The sequence below is a fragment of the Mesocricetus auratus genome, unplaced genomic scaffold (genome assembly GCF_017639785.1).
Source record: "Mesocricetus auratus isolate SY011 unplaced genomic scaffold, BCM_Maur_2.0 Super-Scaffold_100010, whole genome shotgun sequence".
NCBI classification, from domain to species: Eukaryota; Metazoa; Chordata; class Mammalia; order Rodentia; family Cricetidae; genus Mesocricetus; species Mesocricetus auratus.
In genome coordinates, this window is record NW_024429194.1 from 13314556 (window position 1) to 13336060 (window position 21505).

The 21505-nt window shown below is 36.7% G+C and overlaps 1 protein-coding gene across 16 annotated transcripts in view; it reads right to left on the reverse strand.

The window, feature by feature from the left end:
- Window positions 1–21505, reverse strand: part of Ppip5k2 (diphosphoinositol pentakisphosphate kinase 2) — a 61962-nt gene that overhangs the window by 29819 nt on the left and 10638 nt on the right. For 13 of the 16 annotated variants that reach the window (XR_005879785.1, XM_040752951.1, XM_040752950.1 and 10 more), the window contains 17 exons: window positions 21064–21259; window positions 18838–18928; window positions 17828–17913; window positions 16976–17130; window positions 14667–14768; window positions 13018–13179; window positions 11916–12037; window positions 10466–10567; window positions 9100–9186; window positions 7728–7803; window positions 7521–7630; window positions 6793–6878; window positions 4773–4898; window positions 4534–4655; window positions 4154–4336; window positions 2482–2623; window positions 1410–1633 (listed from right to left, as the gene is read on the reverse strand). Coding sequence is in view for 15 of the 16 variants with exons in the window: in XM_040752951.1 (XP_040608885.1) it covers window positions 1410–1633; window positions 2482–2623; window positions 4154–4336; window positions 4534–4655; window positions 4773–4898; window positions 6793–6878; window positions 7521–7630; window positions 7728–7803; window positions 9100–9186; window positions 10466–10567; window positions 11916–12037; window positions 13018–13179; window positions 14667–14768; window positions 16976–17130; window positions 17828–17913; window positions 18838–18928; window positions 21064–21259 (2172 nt within the window). In the remaining variant the exon portion in view is untranslated. The remainder of the gene's footprint in view (window positions 1–1409; window positions 1634–2481; window positions 2624–4153; window positions 4337–4533; window positions 4656–4772; window positions 4899–6792; window positions 6879–7520; window positions 7631–7727; window positions 7804–9099; window positions 9187–10465; window positions 10568–11915; window positions 12038–13017; window positions 13180–14666; window positions 14769–16975; window positions 17131–17827; window positions 17914–18837; window positions 18929–21063; window positions 21260–21505) is intronic. The other 3 variants (XM_040752963.1, XM_040752959.1, XM_040752952.1) reach the window with 1 other exon arrangement.

Below are 21505 nucleotides of genomic sequence, written 5' to 3' on the forward strand. Positions count from 1 at the left end.
GCCACTATGTAGAGTAGAGCTTCATCTTCTATTTATGAATAAGTAGTCAAAGAAATTGAATAATCTTCACTATATCTTACATTTCTGATGGGATAAAGATGCAGCTGCTCCTTTATGGTGAAGAGAGGAGCGGGCATCAGTCAGATGAGCATAGCCCTTACGGAGGGTGTGCTCTGCCTCAGACTTTACAATGCCTCCTTTACTTACTTTCTATGAATACCAGGAAAGGAACGCTGGCAGGGTTTGAACAACTCTATATATGTGCATTACAAGCAAGGCAAATGGAATTTTCCCTCATAACCTTTATCCTTTTTATATGTTTCATTGTTTCCCCAATGCCTGACTTTCACTGGCGGTTGGAATACCTGATTGGTTCCAGTCTCTGCTCCAAATATATAAGCCATTTTAAAGTACCTGAATTAGCAAAATACATCTTAACATGGCACATTGAAAATCTTCTAACATAACTTTTTTAATCAATGGACTTCACCATTTGATCCTTTATTAACCTAACTTTCTGTAGAGTAGTAGTTTCTGGCTATAACTTTACTCATATTCTCCTCAAATGAGAAGATCCATATCTCTCAAGAGAATAATTACTTATCTTGACCTCAAAACATTTCCAAAATATTTATACATAAAGTAAAAAGATATTTGGTTTTGTCTGCTTTTTTTTGATGACATAAGAGTATCAGAAGAGACTCAAAGCCTTGTGTATTTTAGTATACTGTCACTGAACTATATTCCCAGCCTGTGAAAACCCTTACATAGGAAGACCATAATTAACACTGTCTTCACTTCCCACACACTTCCCTAGCACAGTGCTGGCAACTATACTGGCTGTGTGCAAGGTAAACTTGCTAATGCATTTATCCCATATTGCTCCCAGTTTCGTCAGCATATTATTAACCAAATTGCAAAAGTCACCACATCCTTAATTCAAATACTAGTCTGTATTATACATATTACAATAAATGTGACTAAAAATCACAGAATATACAACACCAAGCATAAATCCTAACATAAGCTATGAACTCTGGGAGGCCACAATGTGTCAATGTGGCCATATAACAAATGTGCTACCCCAGTGGGGTAACTTTGTGAGAGAAGAAGGAAGAAGGCTCCATTTGTGTAGAGACTGATTCATAGGGACAATCTTTATACCTTCTGTTTAATTTTGTTTAAAACTAAGAGTGTTCTAGCAAACAAAGCCTACTTTTAAAAAGTCAGTGTCATCAAATGGCTCGACAATCAGGTAATTGCAATTAATATTACTGATAACTCAAAATTACTTCATATAAAAGTTAACGGATATCTTTAGGATCATGCAAACCACCTTTCCCCATTACTGAGCACTTTGAAAGTGCTTTTTATACAATGGTAAGGGAAATGACGTCTAGGGAGCTTACCTGCGGGATAACAATATCTGCCAATGCCTTTGACAGCCTATAGAGTTCCATTGTATTTTCTAACTTCAAGGAACCATTATGCTGAACGTCATATTTGATGCAGTCATATATGTCAGGGATTTTACTAATGTCATATCTTCCATTCTTTGTTTTAAAGTCTTTCTCCAACTTGGACCATCTTCGCAGCATAAGTTCCAGAGTCTCACTATGGTACAGCTGAATATCTAAAACAACATACAATTCTTAGTATATCCAACTTAAAACTCGGGTTAGGAACATATCTTAAGTTTACTTGTATGCTCTCTCTGTAGCTCTCCCTGGTCTGGTACTCACTATTCTTCTTGCCCAGCCTCTCTAGTGCTGTGATAACAGCCATGTGCCACTATGACTGGCTGCCTATAACTAGAAAACTTTAAAGATAAAAAGGTTAAGCTATAAGAAGCTAGCAAGTACTACTACTATTCATATATACCACATATCAATTCTGGATGGTTGAGACTTGGATAAGTACTTAGTACAAGTACTTGGATTTAGGAACCTGATTTATTTATGAGACCTTTTCCATATATTACAGATTTTGATGACAATAAAACCACCAAGAATTAAAGCAAAAACTATGAATATGCTTTCTATTTTAATATTTAAATACTTTACTTTCCTAAATTCCTATAACTAAACAAAGTAAGTGACTATAATTGCAGGAAAGTCTTAGATATTAAGAGGAGTTTGAATGAATCTTTTTTATCATCAAAAAATATAAGGTGTCAACAACTTCAAACTAACTTTGGAACCAGAGTTTTCTGCTTCTTTTTATGCTGCCTATTTTCTGCTTAGCTCTCTGGAAAAGCTAAATAACTCAATAATCAAGTAAGAGTATTTTACTGTCTTTTTCTTACTATCATGGATAAAATGACCATAACCTAGCTATTATCCCTTGATTGATAGATACATTGATTCATATTATGGCTACATCTCAAACATATGAATCATAAGATTTATACACCTTATTTTAAATGTTTACCAAAAAAATGACAGTACTTTCTGTTTTACATTCTAAGAAAAAAATATTTACCAGATGATTTGGGATCTTCCATCCGATGTCTGATTTGAGAAGTCAAACTTTGAATCAAGGAATATACTTTGTCACAGGTTTTCACTGGATTTTTAATTAAATGCATTGATTTGACAACAGAAATGCTTCCAGAAGGAGTAAGCTACAAATGAATAAGATAAGTTTTCTAAATGGTTATGTCCCATCACACAAGAGAACAAAAGAAACTAATACAGATCTTTGCACTGCTGAGAAAAAAATTACATTCTATACATTAAGAAAAAAATCACATTCTATATATTTAAAAATTTACATTCTATACATTAAGTTATTTAGCATACAGTAACCTGGTACGTATGTCAAAAAAGGTATGGAAGTCTCAGAATTTCATGTTAAAACAATATCAAACTTTAGCAAAGATTAGATAACCTACAGAAACAATCAGAAGTACTCTAAAGGAGGAGATTTGATGAGAATTTGGTGATTTGCATATTATGTGGAAATATGGTTCTAACCACTTGACATATACCTACATGTAATTGTACCAGGCATTTACAATTATCAGCATCTTTTCCCTGTGAGTTAGTTAACTGAGGTTAAGTAATTTACTTAGGTGAAGGCCCTAGCATAAAAAGGAACAGGATTCAATCACAGGAAGACTGGTTACAGAACCTGTACTTTTAACCTCTATGGTATTATTCTTCCAATTCAACAAAAGACAATAATCGGTAGTGATTATAAATTCAACTTTTAATATTTACTCTGGCAAGAATTTAGCCAAATGAAGGTTTCTACAAATACAAAAAATTCAAAGAGAAATTATATTTTTGGTTTTAACAGACTAAGTTTTCTTAGACCAAAGCAACTGTTGGAGGTTAGTGAAACTCCATGGAGAAAAGTTATTTTTATTCTTTACAGCATCCAAGAGACAACAAGGGCAAAAAGAAATATAAAAGCCAAACAAAATGGCCAGTGATCAAGAACATAAGCCTAATGTTAAAAGATGGTTTGGTTTGTTGATTCTAAAGAGATGCTGAGGAGAAATCTACTATTGTTGAACTAAGAGCACCAGGTTCAAAATAAAGCGCAGGTTTCACAAAGGTTAAAGTATGGTGAATAGCCTGTATGTAGGATTCAAGAAAGGGTGTGTTAGAGTAAACCAAGTCAAGCAACAAACAACAGACGTCAATCAACTGGCTGGCTAAGGAAGATGTGTTTGTGAAACTGATTGAACGTAATCCCAGGATGATTTGCTCAGAGGTATGGAAGGAACAAACAAAAATAAAGACAATAAAGTTATCTCCCAATCACCTTACTTCCCTAAACAAAGTCTTATGGAAGATGAACAAAAGAGCTTGAGATGGACTGCAGTTGGCTCAGCAGTTAGGAACACTAGCTGCTCTTTCAGAAGACCGGAGTTCAATTTCTAGCACTCACATGCAGCTTATAACACTCTCCAACTCCTGTTTCAGGGATCCAACAGCCTCTTCTGACCACTGTAGGCACTAGATACACACATGGTACACATGCACACATGCAGGCAAAACACTCATGGGAGTAAAAATCATAAAACAAATAAGTTTAAAAAGAAGCTAAAGATACTTTAGCTAGCAAAAATAAGAATACCAAGTAAATAAAATCAGAATGGAGACACTTAGACCACAAGCAGAGCCCAGAGCCTGCTGAGACCTGCCTTTTCAAAGTCCTCAGCTGTAAAATCTCTGTCTTTCTGGAGTATTTCATGAAGTCTTGCTTTCACACGCTGCTGACAATTGCTCAAAGAGTCACTCTCACTGTCCAAAAGGCCATTCATATTTGCGCTTTTCACCATCTGGACAAGAATGGGGGTAAGCTCTCCTTCTAGAGCCAACAGACCCTAAAAAAAAAAAAAAAAAAAAAAAAGTCAGCGGTTTAAAGATGTGTAAAGTAATAGGCCATCACAGTAACTTTATGATTTGCTAAACGTTACCACGCACAAGCTTCTCATCGCAGATTAAATTTACTAAATCCTTGTCAGAAATGGCTTTATTGTAATGCTGATGAAATTGATAGTAATTATAGAGCTGCTCATACCTTAGCAAAAGCAGCCGCTGTCATCTGGACCCGCCCTTCATCAGAGGCATATATCTTGAGGTCATGTCGGTAGGTGCTATGCAATCGGAGTAAACCACAACCAGGAAATCCTGCGTAATCTCCTGAAAAGAAGTCCTCAAATCACTTAAGCCATATTTCTGTGTTGTTGCAGTTCTGCCAATGTTTAGTAAGACCACAAGGTTGAAGCAAAGTACACAGACATAAAGTACAGCACTTACCTTGACCTCCAGGGTACATGCACCTAAAAGCTCTTCCCAGCTCTTCAGCCTGAACCCTGCCCGCCGGAGTTAGTTCTCCTCCCCATTTTAGAACCAGAAGTAAGGACGGCTCCTCTCTTCGGTTATCTAAGATGGACGAGAGTGATAAAACAAAAGTTCATTTTGTTTCATTTAAGCAAATGTTTAAACAGGGCTCGATATTAATCTTTACTCAGGGCTCTTTGGTTTTTTTAGTGGAATTTGGCCCATATGCAAGTCATTTTATTCTCTAAATGGGCCTCACCGTGGACCACTGCTTCCCTCAGGAGCGCCCTTGGCTCTGCCTGCAAAGGTCTTCCTGGAGCTTTCAGTCCCTTTCAGCTAGGAAGGAGGATCTCAGTGTTCAGCAGAGAACTAGCCTCTTGCCCTCCCTACCCTGCTAGCAATTTTTACAACACATTGAATTCACTTAGTCATAAGGAAAAGGCTTCTGAGACAACCCCAGAGAAAAAGAAGTCCTGAGGGGCTTCAAAGGTAATAACATTTATTTCTTACTTAAAATTGAAAAAAATGAAATCTACTTTTATCAGATTACTTGTAGGGGAAAGACAGGGCTCCTGAGGGAAGGGGAGGGAGGTAAATACTGAATAAGGTTGGAGGAAGATACAAGGGAATAATAGGATACAAGTGACCTAATGGGAAAATGAGAGGCTCTTTGATGAGGCAGGAGAGAGGTAAATGGAGATGAAGGAGGGTGGATAAAATAAGAGAAGGATATCTGAAAAAGTCACAGTGGTACTATTAATTACCCACCTCCCCCAAAAAACCTATATTGGATGTAATTCCATGTACAGATAAACATACACAGCTTTAATGAACTTTTTCTCATCTGGGCTGGTAATGCTGAAAAACACCTTAATATTGGACATGAGATGTCCTCTTTTGAACTGTTGGCCAAGGGTGTTCAAGAAACTCCCAAAATGTGTGCCTATTGCTGCTGCCTTTGGTCCCCCCCAGAGGAAGATGACAAAGTATTGCTCAAGACACCATACATGCACTTCAGAGGCAGGACACAGAAATTCTTGGGCTGGAACTTACCTGAAAGACTGTTCCTTAAGAACTCGCTTTCATGGTAAAAGAAGGCCATGCAAGCTTCCGAAGGAGGGAAGCAACCAGCAGTCCTACCCAGCTCTGACACCTATGAACCACAGCAATGACTGGCATAGCACAATGACTGCATGGTGCAATACTGGTGTGTATACCTTGGTGGTAACCAGCAGGTTTCTAATTGTACTTAAGACCTACTCAACAAGAGGGATACCGTGCTCAATACTGAAAACAGCTAACTATTCAATGCTAGTGAAGTCATGGTTGTTGGAATCTACAACCAGTAATTTACCATACCAGCATAAACCCTAACAACAACCTATAAACATCTCTTTAGTCCTCACCACCCATCAAGAAACCTTTTTTTTTTTTGCAATGGATGAGTCACTACAAAAAAACCCCACAACCAATCAAACAGCAGAGTTGTGGAGCCCACTCCTGAAGGGTATATCTACAAAATACTCCCAAAGCTAAGGGAACATTGTAGACCAAGGGCCAGAAAGATTTTAAGACCCAGAGGCTCCCGGAGTTTCCTATGAAATTGTGCTCCCTAGTAACTGTCAGAACCACGCTTATAACGTCTCAAAAACATGGCTGCCCACGCCTAAGCTGAACAAAGATGACATAAATGAACACATAAAACTGGACAAGAAAAAGCCCAGGGGGCCTCACAAAGATTCATAGGCAACTGAGTTTAGCTGAGAGTGGGAGGGGGGGTCTTCCCCAGGGTAGAGCACACCGATTGGTTCTCCAGTACTCAATGTTCAGGGTAGAGCACACCGATTGGTTCTCCAGTACTCAATGCTCAGCCGTGAAAACATACACACAAGTAACACCAATTCCAAAGGCAATTGAGCAGAAAATTGTTCAAGTTAGCAATACAGAGTAAATTATTACACACACATAATTACAGTAGGGATTAAAAATGATGTACCTTCCTCCTCGCTGGACGTTTTAGGACAGCCATGAGGGAGATAGGTCAATTGGACCTTACGATTTATTCCCGAAAAATGACCATACCTAGAAAATAAAACACCAATTAGATTATAAAATATTAGGAAGTATTGATCAACTCCTAAAGAGAACTAAAATATATTCTCTTCAATTACCTTGGCGGCTTCTTTAAAAATACCAGGAGTGGGGTGGGGGTGGGGAGGGGACACGGTGGACCACGGGGACACAAAAGCCATGGTTCCCAGAACAAGATCAAGCCAGACTAAATTCAGATTCAGACATAGGTGGGGGAGGTGCACCCCAGGTTGAGAAAATGACTCCATCATATCAGGCTGTAGACAAGCCTGTAGCACATTTTCTTAATTAGTGACTGATGGGGGAGGGTTCAGCCATTGTCCATCGTGCAATACTGAGTGGTAGTCCTGGGTTCTATTAGAAATCAGGCTGACCAAGCCAGTGAACAGCCCCCCTCATGGCCTCTGCACTAGCTCCTGCTTCTAAGGTTCCTGACTGGTTGGAGTTTCTGGCTTGGCCTCTCTTAATGAACTCTGATTTGGGATTTGTGAGCAAAATAAACCCTTTCCTCCCCAAGTTTCTTTTGGTCATGGTGTTTCGATGCAGCAGTAGTAACTCTGACTAGGACAAATGATAGTCCTAAACCAAACAGGAAAACTGTATTGTAAGGAAGAATGCCAAAGAGGTACTCACATCTCTAACACAGTCTTAAGCTGTTCAAGTTTTGACTTGTTTTCTTCAATTTCAGAGTCATTGTTTTGCCCCAACTCCATAAGAAGCTGCCGTGCAATATCCAGGACTTCCTACGTATGTTAATAGAAAGTTTGAATTTTATTTAATTTCACCATTAAAATTTAAATTCAACATATGTAAAAGCAAAAATACAACAATAAAACTTGCCTGTAATTGTTTTGGCTTCTTGAGTTTTAACTTCCCTGACTTGTAGCCATCACATTTTTCAAAAAGATCAAAAAACCTTAGAAAAGGATAGAAGACAGTCATTTGTAATAATTATATTATTGCTGTGAAACTGGGCATAGTGGTGCACACCTATAATCACAGCATTCAACAGGCTGACTGGGAGGATCATGAGTTCAAGGGCTATTGAAAAAGCAAAAACAGCAAACAAAAACTCTCACTATATAGTCAACCTAATAAAATAGACACGGGAACGGAGGCTTCAAGTCTATGCATGGAAATACACTGTTTCCTGTTTCACTCAGCCTTAGGCTTCCTCTGCCTTTTCTCCCTGACAATGGTATCATGGTACATATTACCCAGTTGGTGTCTTACTCTTTGGCTCAAATGATCTCCTGCCTCTATCTCTGAAACACAAGCACATGAACTAGTGGTTCCCACTACACTTGGCATCTGCTCCTCTTTTGCCAATAAAACATAGCAAATGCCTAGCACACATCCCACTAATACCCACTATGTAAACTTTCAAAAGTTTGCTCATGATGCCTAGCACACATCCCACTAATACCCACTATGTATACTTTCAAAAGTTTGCTCATGATGGATGCAACATACAATTAAACCCAAAATATTTTCTGTTGTCAGTGCATAATGTGTCAATACATATTTAGTGGCTCAGGTTTCCATATTTTATAATCTTCAAATCAAACATTTTCTACCAATTTGCTTCTAGAATGCTGAGATGTTGACATTTCTCATAGTACAATGCAAGAAAATAATAAACTAAGAATAAGTAAAATATATTTATGATGATAAATAAAAGGCAAGTTAGATTGATACACCCACAAAAAAATTTAGGCGATAACACACACAATTACTTTAAATGAGTTTGTATGCATTCAGAAGTCTAAGTATTTTCAGAATCAAAAAGTAGTAGGTAAAAATGTTCTGTCTGACACATCAATCAAAAGAGCTTACTACTAACAGAAATCTGAAATTACACGTGAGTACTACATTACATTTTTTTCTTTTCTCTTTTTTATTATTTAAATTTTTTATTTAAATTAGAAACAAGCTTGTTTCACATGTCAATCCCAGCTCCCTCTCCTTCCCCTCCTCCTCTGGCCCCTCCACCAGATCCCCCAGTCCCCCACCCAATCTCCCCTCTGATCCCCAGGGAGGGTGAGGCCCTCCATGGTGGATCTCTGGGAGTCTGTCATTTCCTCCAGGACAGGGCCCAGGCCCTCCCCCAAGCGTCCAGGCTGAGAGCCTCCCTCATTGTGGGACGGGCACCCACAGTCCATTTGTACGCCAGGGATACACACTGGTCTACGTTCCTTTTTTGAAGACTCACTTTTGATGCCTCACTTCCATTTTCATCTTCTGTTTTGGTGTTCGGTCTCCATGTCGTATTACAGCTATGACACATCGAAGTTCCATCCTAAAATGACAAAAAGTACCTACGTTCTCATGTTTCTAACAGAAAGGGTTTCTCTCGTCTTAATGTTGTAAAACCAGGTCCTACAAGAAATCAAGAAGCCAGAGAGAAATGACATTCAGATACATAGTATTTCTCCTTCTTTACTGATATTTATTAAATATTTGCTCTGTGGTATTAAGACTGTTATCACCAGAGACTCCATTAAATCAAAGCAAAATCAACTTTTATATGATGGCTGCCATACTTGCATTTTTTTTTTTTTTTTTTTTTTTTTTTGGTTTTACGAGACAGGGTTTCTCTGTATGGTTTTGGAGGCTGTCAGTCCAGCCTGGCCTCAAACTCACAGAGATCCGCCTGCCTCTGCCACCCGGGTGCTGGGATTAAAGGCGTGCGCCACCACCGCCCGGCCATACTTGCATTTTTATTATATCTTGTCATCTAAGAAAAAATATATTTAAATTTCAACTTAGAAAAGTGTTTAGCAGTATGCCAGAATGAAGAGCTATCATTTCAGCTTTAAAACTGCAAACCACTGGACATCCCTGAAAGATATTCAGTGTTGAATAAATCTGAAAGTGCTTCCTCGAAACACAATTAAGTACATTTTCCTCCCAATTAGGACTTTTCGAATATTTAACATGTTAGTATGAGTAAGTCTCTGACCTGGTTACTGTTGAAATATTCAGTCAAATCACCTGATATTAAACTTAATGGTTAGCCGGGCGGTGGTGGCGCACACCTTTAGTCCCAGCACTCGGGAGGCAGAGACAGGAGGATCTCTGTGAGTTCGAGGCCAGCCTGGTCTACAGAGAGAGTTCCAGGACAGCCTCCAAAGCCACAGAGAAACCCTGTCTCGAAAAACCAAAAAAAAAAAAAAAAAAAAAAAATCTTAATGGTTTTCCCCATCAAAGACTATCAAACACTTTGGTGATATCCATCTGATTGATTTACCTAAAAATATAATTAGACAAAGACAAAGCCGCATGACCTTAGTTAGAAGTCTGAGTAATGCACTTAGTGCTGCCCAAGCATGGTTATAGGTTTTATTATTTGGCTCTGTACTTGCTCAAGCATGTTGCAGGATTTTAATGTAACATTGTGAGTTTTAGTTTAGTATACCCTTGTAAAAACTTATCAATTCCCCCATCTTCAAACTGAATCATATGAAAATACGTATAGTAAGCTAATAATCATTCACAAATTTATTTTTACTGTAATAAGGCAGACTCACGTGGAAAACCCAAGGAACTTCTGAATGGAAAGGACAAATTGAACTTACATAGTTCCAGACGTAGTTGGTACAATGGGAATATCCTCGGCCTCTAATGGTATGGACCAGGGTATGTGAAACTGTGGAGCAAGCTCCCGCATCACAATGTTGCTTTAAGACCAAAAGGATACCGTTAAAACTCAGTTAAGGCAGACAGAGTGGAATTTAACTATGCCATGATAGAGAACCAAAAGAATTAAAGTCAAACAACCTAAGGGTTACATTACATAAAAATTCCCCCAAATAAAATCCTCATGAAATCTTAGAGACACATTTCTAAATTAATATTAAACTTAATGGTTAGCCAGGCGTTGGTGGCGCACACCTTTAATCCCAGCACTCGGGAGGCAGAGACAGGTTAGCATTTCATGCTAACGAAATGAAACATATCTGTGATTAGCTTATATAGTTTGAAAATAAAATGAGTGTTGCTTTAATTACATTTCTATCTAGATGTATTTTTTTACCATTTACTAACTGCCTGTTAAACACCTATTAACTTATTTTTCTTTATGTGTGTGGGAGTCTGAGCATGGAATCGAGAGCCTTGTGTATAGATTATTTTTCCAGGGACATATATCTCTGACAAACTTATTATAAATATGGTAACTTTTAATAAGCTATTACTATATTGGAAACATGTTTTAATAATTGATTTGAGGGGCTGAAAGATTTCTCAGTTGGTAAAGTTTGAACCACACAGTAAAAAAACAACCCAGTCCAAAGAAAAAAGAAAAAACCAAGTAGCTGTTCCCTGAGAATGACACCTAAGCTTGCTGTTTGCCCACAAGCACAGGCACACACATGAACAAGCACTCCCACACAAATGTAGCCATATGTGCACAGGACACACAAACTCTCCCCTTTCCAATTCTTTTACCTCTTCTCTCTCTCCTCCCTTCACTCTCTACTACGTACACATAATTTACCTTCCTTTTCTTCTGAGTTAACATATATTCATTCTAAAATGTAGTATGACACCTTGCCTTCAAATTCTCTTCAAAGGGAGATATAAAAATGGTATTTCTATAATAATACTTTCTTTTCCATTTATTTGATAATCTTATTAGAAGAGCAAGTAACACACACATAGAAAGGGGTCATGAAAAAAAATACTAAATTTCAAATTTTCCTATATTACTCGGGTATCTTATTTCATGAATGTTTATTTTATACCTACTTATATTAAGTAGGTTAAAAAAGCATTTCAAATACAATTACATAGGAAAAATGGAAGGATGTTGTATCTAATAACCCCATGTTATTATATCAAAGTATGATGTAAAATCCTTAGCAACATTTTATCCATTAAGCTGTCCTCATTATCTAAAGCACAACTCAGGATCTGGCACAGTTTGGGGGCTATCTTATAAATACTGAAAATTACTCTAGAGTGGTCTAGAATCTTCCATGGCTTAAAAACTACGCAAAGGTAAACAGGAGAAAGGTAAATTCTTACCCAAGGATTTTTGCACAGTCATCATAATACTTCATGGAATTTTTCACAAAACTGAAGCCATTAACATCACAGACATAGGATTGTCCATTGGCACGTAACAAATCAAAGCCACAAACTGTTTGCTATTTTAAAACAAGTTAGAAATTTTAAGGCTTCAGTGGAACTATTTATTATGATTCAGTATTCTAGTTTTTTAAGAACATTATATATTTTTAAATACTTAAGAATATATTGTATAAAGGTTTGTTATATAAGGAGAAATGAAGGTTACAAATAATCATAACCTTGAGTAGTCAAGACAGACATTATATATCCCAAGTGATTATTCCCTTATCATGAAGACATAGTACAGTATTAGTCTTTGGAATCCAAATATAATAAAACAATTTATAAGAACTCATTATAGCTTATTTAGAGATTAACAGTCTTCACATAAAAGACTTCAAATTACTACCTATAAGTAGTTCTTTTGATTAATAACTAGCAATATGATTAGCTTATGTTAAGAATCTGGGATAGGCCTTCTGTAAAACTATTAAATGCATCCTTTATTAAATGCAGGTATTACTACTTCCACTTAAACTTTTACTCTATATTAGTAATTAGGTTTTTTTTTTAAGAATAGTTTAGAAGAGGGGAAAGTCAAACACAAAAAGCAAAAAGTTTTCTTTAAAAGGGTATTTATATTGTTCTCAACACATTTTACTATGTATGTATTAGGCCAAAGGATTGAGAGCTAATGATAAAACAATGACAGATTTTATTCAAATAGTATTTTTAACCAATTTTATTAGAGCAAAAAGTACTTATTATCAATTTAAAAATATGTGCTACTACTAAATACTACTTAGTGGTGATATTCTATAACTTTAACTTTTGACTAAATGAATAAGGTTCATTACTTTTCTATAATAAGAAAAGAACAGATTACTAATACAGGAAAACGATGTTAGCCCCACAGAAACACCTACATACATATACATACATGAGCTCACATATTACAATTACATCCTCAGCTTAATTCTCTCTCATCTAATAATGTCTAGTCCTCAAAAAGGAAACTTAGAACACAAGGGTTTGCATAATTTGTACATCATCTTACCTTGAAAGCAAGGCAGACTTTCCATGCAATCAGCTTCTCCCGTGCATTGAGGATGACGGGATACCTGACTTCCTTCCCTTCACTGTCTCGTTCCACCTTGCCATCGAGGGCTGGAGATTTTCGAGCTTCGGCATGAGCATAGTCTGGACCCACAGTATAAACCTTCCATAAAATTTAAATATATATATGATATATATTGCCAATTAAATATATATAACTGGCAAATAATAAATTCAAAGAAAAATATCTATTTAAAATAGTTCAGACTCCAAACTCTTAAGACACACCTTTCTATTTTATATACCAGGATTTTCAATATATTAGAAAGGGTTACATATAATTATTTATTCTCATTACTAAACTACTAAACTGATCATTACATTGTGAAGATTGTCTCTGTCTAGTAACAGAAAGGCACAACTCTTAAATAGGAATAGAAAAAGAGAATACAGCATTTTTAAAGCCTGGGGGATTACTCTAAATGTAGAATTTTCTAGAGGTAATAAACAGAAAGGGCAGAGGAATGAAGCAGCACAAGGTATTCTGGGAAGGGAAAGGAATTTGACTGTATGTATTATAAGAAATGGCATTTATTGGAGAGATGGATGGTTCAGCAGTTAAGAAATGGCATTTGTCAGAAGAAAGGTTAGGAAATAGCTCATATGGGAGTCTTATGAACATGGATGTTATCCTGTGGTCAATGGGAATTTGCCAGCAGCATTTAAAGGGCAGGTTCAAGACCAGATTTATAAGTTTAGGAAGAACAGCCTAGTCAGAGAAACGCTGGCTGGGAAAAGGTAAGCTTCTCTGGTTACTAAGTGCAATGATATTTTTATAACACAGTATGGTTGTCTCAGAACCAAACATCACTGGCATTAATTACTCACTGCTCAGAAACCGGTAGCTACTAGAATGCTCAACCTGATAGTGTATTACTCATCAGCCTGCAAAGAATCATACATAAAGCTTTATCTACGCATTTTCATGAGTTTCTTTAAAGTCAGCAGTAACACTAAAAATAAAGAAAAAGAAGAAGTTAAATAATTAAGCTTCTCTAAAGTAACTGGTAAGTTCAAAATATAAACTGAAACTCATGATTCACATGGTCTTATGATATGGAACTTGTGAATTTTCAATTTGACATGCACCGGTGATTTACTTGCAGTTGAATTGTCCTTTGAATTTTGGTTTCTTTCTGGTTCAGTTACAATATAGTATCATACTGCCTCGTGATGCTGGACAGCAGCAGTTAAATGAAGCTTTTTGCCAGTTGTGCAATTACAAGTGAAAAATAATAATGTTCTGCATGAAATGCACCATGCTTTGATGCTTGTGAGATTAGGATTATTAAATGTATTTTCAGCTTATAGTCATTTTTCTTCCTTTCTTTTGATTTTCACTATTAGATCTTCTAGCATGGAACTGGACATAAAGCCAAGGCTTGCCTCAAACTCAAAATCCTCCTGTCTCCCATCTGTGTGTTGTGATTTTAGGACTCACTACCATACCCAGCTAACATAGCATTTTGGAGTTAACACCAAGTTCATCAGGACAAGACTCAGTATTAGTCAAGGAGAATCTATACTGTAACCCACCATGCTTTAGTCAGCCCCATCCTAAATACAAAATTAAAATCTAATGAATCCTACCTTAACATCAGTACCATCCGTAGGCATAAACTCTTCATATATATATGATCCCGTTTTTCGCACATTGCTTTCTGGAGAATATACACTACTTCTGCTGCCAATCTAGAGAGAAAAGATGTCCATCAACATAAAAGTCAAGGTAGTGTCCTCATTTTATATATACATCAAAAATATAACCTATATGTGCTATGTACTGTACACATTTTTAATTACTAAATAGCTAATTCATGAAGATTTAACAACACTACATATTGGGCAGTATATATTCTCTGGTTTGTTACTTAAATATAACATAAAGAGAATAAAATATAATGAACAAATCATGTGTCTGGGGGCTGAAGAGAAAACCTAGGTATGTAAGAGCACTGGTTGCTCTTCCAGAGGATCCAAGCTCCCAGCACTCACATCAGGCAGCTCACAACCACCTCTGCAGCTCACAACCACCTCTATCTCCAGGTCCAGGGAATCTGATGTCCTCTTCTGGCCTCCCTGCCACATAGATGTGGCACACACAAACACAGGAAGGAGGGAGGGAGGAAGGGAAGGAAGGAGGGAGGAAGGAAGAGATGGAGGGAGGGAGGGAGGGAGGGAGGGAGGGAGGGAGGGAGGGAGGGAGGGAGGGAGGGAGAGAATATGAGAGAATTGCTTCTCCTACGTGAACAATATAGGAGTTTATACATATGTGTCTAGGTTGTTTGCCAAGCTTCTTGATAACACAGCACTGCAGCTTTAACAATCTTAAAATGTAACCATGCCACATATATAGTAATGCTTCTAAGAAACTGCTACAAGTTTCATGTTCATTCATATCTGTACTTACACAGACAGCGTGATTTCTACCGCCAAAACCTTTTAGAAACTACATTATCTGAGTCTCACAATATAAGTTCTGGCTAACCTAAATTTCCTAGTCTTGTCTATACCTGGTATTTTTACTCTTCATCATTTGCCACTATAAAGGATATTTAGATGGCATCTTGTATTCTGCTTAAGATTTATTTTTACTTTGTACATATCAGTAGGTGCACCAAACGCATGCAGCACTTACGGAGGCTGGCGGAGGGCATCAAATGCGCTGGGACTGCACTGCAGATGGTTGTGAGCTGCCGTACAAGTCCTGTGAGCCTACCTGGGTCCTGGGCAACAACAGCAAGTGCTCCTAACTACTGAGCCATCTTCCTAGTCCCTCACTGACTACTTATGAGGGCATCTTTAATTTTGATACATTACTAAGTTATATTACTAAGAGACTGCATTCCAGCTAACACAGTTTGGAATCAGGCTTATTTCCCAACTACCCAATATAAAAGGAAATCCTTGTCACTCCAAAAGGTAACATGATGATTATACCTCAAAACTCATTTGCATTTACTTTATTATGGGAACATATGCTTACATGTGCAAAAATTAACGATATTATCTTTTGTATAAGCTGGCATTTTTTCCATATAATTTTACCAACAACGGTTTATCTTTAAGTCAATTTCTGGCATGGTAGAAATACAAATGGGAGACAGGAACATCAGGGAACTTTCCTTGTATTCCGAGGACAGGAATTTGTTGACAACATTATGTAACTATACTGTCTGGTGACTGGACGGGAAGTGTCCCCCACAGTCACTAGCATTGATGTCACTGGGAGGACTAAGTGGTATGGCCTTGCTGGAGGACGTGCCTCCCTCTGGGTGGGCTTTGAGAGGCAAAGGCTTCATGCCATTTCCGGCTAACACTCTCTACTTTTTGCTTGCTCTTAGAGACAGCTCTCAGCCCTCTGCTCCAGTTGCTACCATGCCTGCAGCTTGTGGTTAGGCTTCCCCTGACACAATGGAGTCTTATCTCTCTGGAGCCACAAGTCCAAATAAACTCTCCCTGCCTCCTATAAGCTGTTTGTCCTCGGAGTTTTATCACAGGGACAGAAAAGTATCAGTGCACTTCAGCAACATTATCTCAGTTTCATGAATTTTCCTCCAGATGATGACAGTGAAATAGTTGACCTTAGTTTATTAAGGGCTTGATGACTTTTTCTTTTTTTTCTTTTTTATTTATTTATTATTTATTTATTTATTTATTTATTTTTGGTTTTTCGAGATAGGGTTTCTCTGTATTGTTTTGCAGGCTGTCCTGGAACTAGCTATGTAGACCAGGCTGGCCTCCAACTCACAGAGGATGCCTGCCTCTGCCTCCTGAGTGCTGGGATTAAAGGCATGCGCCACCAACGCCCGGCTTAAGAGCTTGATGACTTTTAACAACAGTTTTAATAAATTGTATGGAAGAGTGAGGATTACTCACACAAGGCTACGAAAGCTTACCTTTCTGAAAAGTCTCTGACTTCCACCACCGGCAGATGTTGGATAATAAATGTAAACATTGTGGTCTTCTGCACTAACTGGCTTTTCTACAAATGGCTTTTGGAAAATTTCCCCATTTACTTCTACATGATCTTCCCCTTCAATCAGATTGCATTCTATACACAAAGCACAATAACAAGAAAGTGTCAAATTGTTACATGACTTAGATGACATCTTTACAAGAGCAAAAATAAAATTTACTTTTCAAGCTTCTAGTAAAATTATGCTAACCTTCAGCAGACACAATTGTTGAAGATGGGGTGGCAGCAGAGCGGCAGCAGCAACATAATAACCTTTCTACTTTGTGCAAGGTCCCGGGTTTAACCCTCAGGACCGCAGGGCAAAAAGCCTACTCTGAGACAAGAACTACAGGCAATTAATGACTGCTGAGAGAGCGTGAATCAGTGTGCCCCACGGATGAGCTTCCTAAGTGATTATTATCCAGTGCCGAATGGTTAGCTCTCAAATCACGGGTACACAACTATACACAGGAAAACCATGAAGATAGCTCCTATACTACTCATTAGTTGGGTAGCTCATGAGACAGGATCTCACACATATATAAAGCCCAGCTTGGCCCTGAACTAACTACCTGCTGACTCTGACCTTGAGTTCCCTATCAACATGCTTTAACTTTCTGTGTCCTGGTAATATAGGAGTGCACTGCCACCACAGCCCACAATGTCACATGTTAATCAGATACAGTGCTCATGTGTTCAATTCATTAAGAGAAACTATTAAATAGGCTACTTATTTTAGGGAAGTGGCAAAACATATGTCAAGAATCAAAAGGAGCCTGTTGAGTTCTCTGACCTTTTGGGTTATTTGGATCACGGTTCAGAATTGCATACCGAGGAAGCAAGATGCCTTCAGCTTGAAGAATGCTATAAACGTCTCTTCTAAAGAAACAGAGAAACATCCTATTGTTTGGTTCTCTTCTTCACAATATATTATCTTCCCACACAAGTAAACTATTACTCTTTACTACCACAATAAGTAAAAATATCAACCCTCTCTGTTTTTCTGATATTTCAAATATCAGTGTTCCTAACAAAATAGTCACCAAAATGAATCTAACTTTTGTAACATATCAAAAAACTACACTTTAAAACAAGAATATACATGCATGAAGAGAAAGTCAAGTAACACTAATAAATACATCACCAGGACAGAATATAGCCTCACCATTAAAAACCTCATAATAATACTTAATGCTATAGGAAACTACTCACAGTATGCTAAAAGTGAGGTGATTCTACTTTCATACAAAATTAGTATATATGTATTTCCATGTAAGTAATATAAGTAATTTCATGTTATAACACAAAAGTAATGATAATGAAAAATAGAATTATATGTAACTACCAAAACAAAACACCAATTTAATGAAGCTGACAAATTTATACCCTTTCATCATTTCAACTAGAATTCTATGCTCAATGAAGTTTAACATATACAGTACAAAATTTTTCTACCATGAAAGTCATCACTTACAGTGAATGAATTCTAATGTACTGATTAATCATATGACAGGAAACTGTAATGCTGATTGGCTAGTAGGCTTTAGAATGAAGCAAATGTGGTCCAATTCCCTATCCCACTACTTGGGAGACTACCCGTGACTTTGTGTAAGTGAACTGATTTCCTTAATTCTTAGGGTTCCTCATCTATAAAGTTTGCTAATAAATATCCACTTGTGATTCTTATTTTAAGGACGCAGTGGATTAAGGTATGTGAAAACATCTGATGCTGTGTCAGCACACAGTAATTACTAAGTAAGTGTTTCATTTCTTTTCCCCTTAATCAGCGACTTCACCACTCACCTATCTTGTATGAGATACTGCATATTCAAGTCATTGATTACAAATGGATTCCTGAGTTTTGCATAGGCAACTGCTTTGTCCAGTGGAAATCCTAAGAACACATATTATTATCATATTCTTTACAATTTCAAGAACAGCTGACATCTATAAATTTATCAACTTGAATTATGTCATCTCCCCTAAAAAATTTCATTATGTATATAACTGCCTCCTATAAAAGAAAATAATAAGTATGTATATTTTATTTAACTTATATTATTAAAATAATATTTTCTTAGTTATTATCACTAATATGGCACACCAAGTCCCTGGCTATGATATGTTATCCTATATATGACTACTTAAGGACACCTTATAGAAGATAATATTATTTCCTATATAAAGGAAAATATATGAATAAATAACATGTTTCATATTACTTGATTTTTTAAAAACAGCCTCAATATACAACTCCCTTTTATTTGATATTCTGATGTCTGCAAATACTGAACTTACTGACACTACCATTAAAAACAGAAGCAAAAGCAGGATGCGTACATACACAAAAAGTGCACAAAACATAAGAACATGAATAAAACAAGCTGCTGGTGGGGCATCATTAGTATACAGAAATTAATCAGCTACAATTTCTACGCTCGTAATGATTAATAACAATGCAAATGAGTCCGATGTAGATATGGTTAGAATAGACATGAAAAAAGCAAAGAATTACAGAGATTTTTATTTTATTTGCTATATGTTCACTAAAATTCTCCAATGTATCCTAGCTCATGAGAGCAAAACTCAGGATTCAAATCCTGCCTCTGTCTAGCTATGTAAGGTTGAGTAAACCTACCTATCTCAAATGAACATGAGACCCATCTAGTCAATAGTATTCTTGTAGAATTAAAACATTTCTAATGTATATAAGATACTTAGAAGACACGGCATGTGTTCCAAAAAATGATACCTTTCATTATTCTTACATCTATGGAGGACAAAAATCAGTAGGCAGCAGAACATTGTACGATTTAACTATGAACATTAACTGCTTGTGAAGACATTACATTTTTGCTACACTACAAGGAAACCTAGAAAGGTTAAGTATTAAAAGGCACTAAAATTCAAATCAAAAAGCTATGTTCAGTTAAAGAAAACTTATTCCTATATTATTACTCTTGGGTTTTTTTTAAATAATGCACTAAGTAGCAGCGGTACTCAAATGACAGGTCTCAACAGTTCCATAACGTATCAGAATTCTGCGCATGCTTATGTCTCCATGTCATGACTGCAGGCTTCCCATCAGAAGTAAGAAAGTGGAAAACACCAGGCATCAGTTCCCTGCTTTGGTTTGTGTCAAAGAGAAAAGTCTCCCTTGGCAATGAATACGATATAGACTATGTCTTAGATATGAGAGGGAGCTGCATGCAGGAGCTCATAGCTTTCACAGAAAGAATAATGTGATGGTAAGAGAACAACACACTCACAGAAAGGAAATTTAAAACTCTCTGAAAGAAAAAGCCTCAGGCAAGCGAGATTGGAGCCAGGCTTACTGAAAATGAACACCAATTTCCATTATCAGTATACAAAACAACCCAACAAAGTTCAAAGCTATAATTTTGATAACAGATAATGATTAATATAGAACAAACTCTAAATCTTACATACTTATTAATGGGAAAATCAAGTAATTCACAAATTACTGGATTTTACTGTAACATAATACTTAAACCTAATTGATACTGTCATTCAATTAAAAAATGCTTAAGAAGACCTTAAATTTTAATTGAATGCTTTTAACAAGTAAGGTATGGATGTTTACATAAGAATGTCACGTTGCTGTCTATGTGGTAGAAATACAGGGCTTAAAATATCCAATAATTAAGGAATTTATCCACAGATGTGTGAACGAGTTGATCACAACCTTATTTTAATAATGAAGACTAAAAGTCATCCAAATGTTCGCTATTAGTTAACTATGTTATACCTTTACACAATACAAACCATGAAAAATGTGGAATGAGAAAACTTGAGAAAAATCTAAGAAGAGCTAAATGTAAAGTTACATGTAATTATGACAATTTTTTTTAAAAACCACATGAAGAAAATGATTAGAAAGAAATATATCGAAATGTTAACTTCCCTTATCTCTGAGTTAGCTACATTCTGTTTTATCAATATTCTACAATTAATATGTGTTATTTTTACAGTCAGAGAAGATAAAAGCCCCCATCCACCATTTAATACCTTTAGAATGGAAAGAAATAAGACAATCACATAAAGGCCAGTTTTCCACCGGTTCATTCAAAATAACTTCCTCTTCAAAAACTACTACTGTGATGTATTTAAATAAGGAGATCCGTTCCAAAATTTCCTTCATGGGTTTAGATTTGGACTTCTTTGCCATGGAACATATTCCAACCACAATTTGCCTTTCTGGTGGCTAAAACAGAAACAAACAAACAACAAAAAACAAACAAAAACCATACGATGACTTAATAGGCATTCTAAAATATCAGTATCTTAATTTCCTCTCAGAAGTAGAAGAGCCATAGAAATCGACAGAGCTGACGTAATCCTATCAGTTATAACATATTCTTAACTGTCTCCAGGCAGAAAAAAGCAAATGAGAGTGAAAATCCATCTACTCCAATTAAAAAGTCCAGTAATAGATAAAAAAATTTGCCTA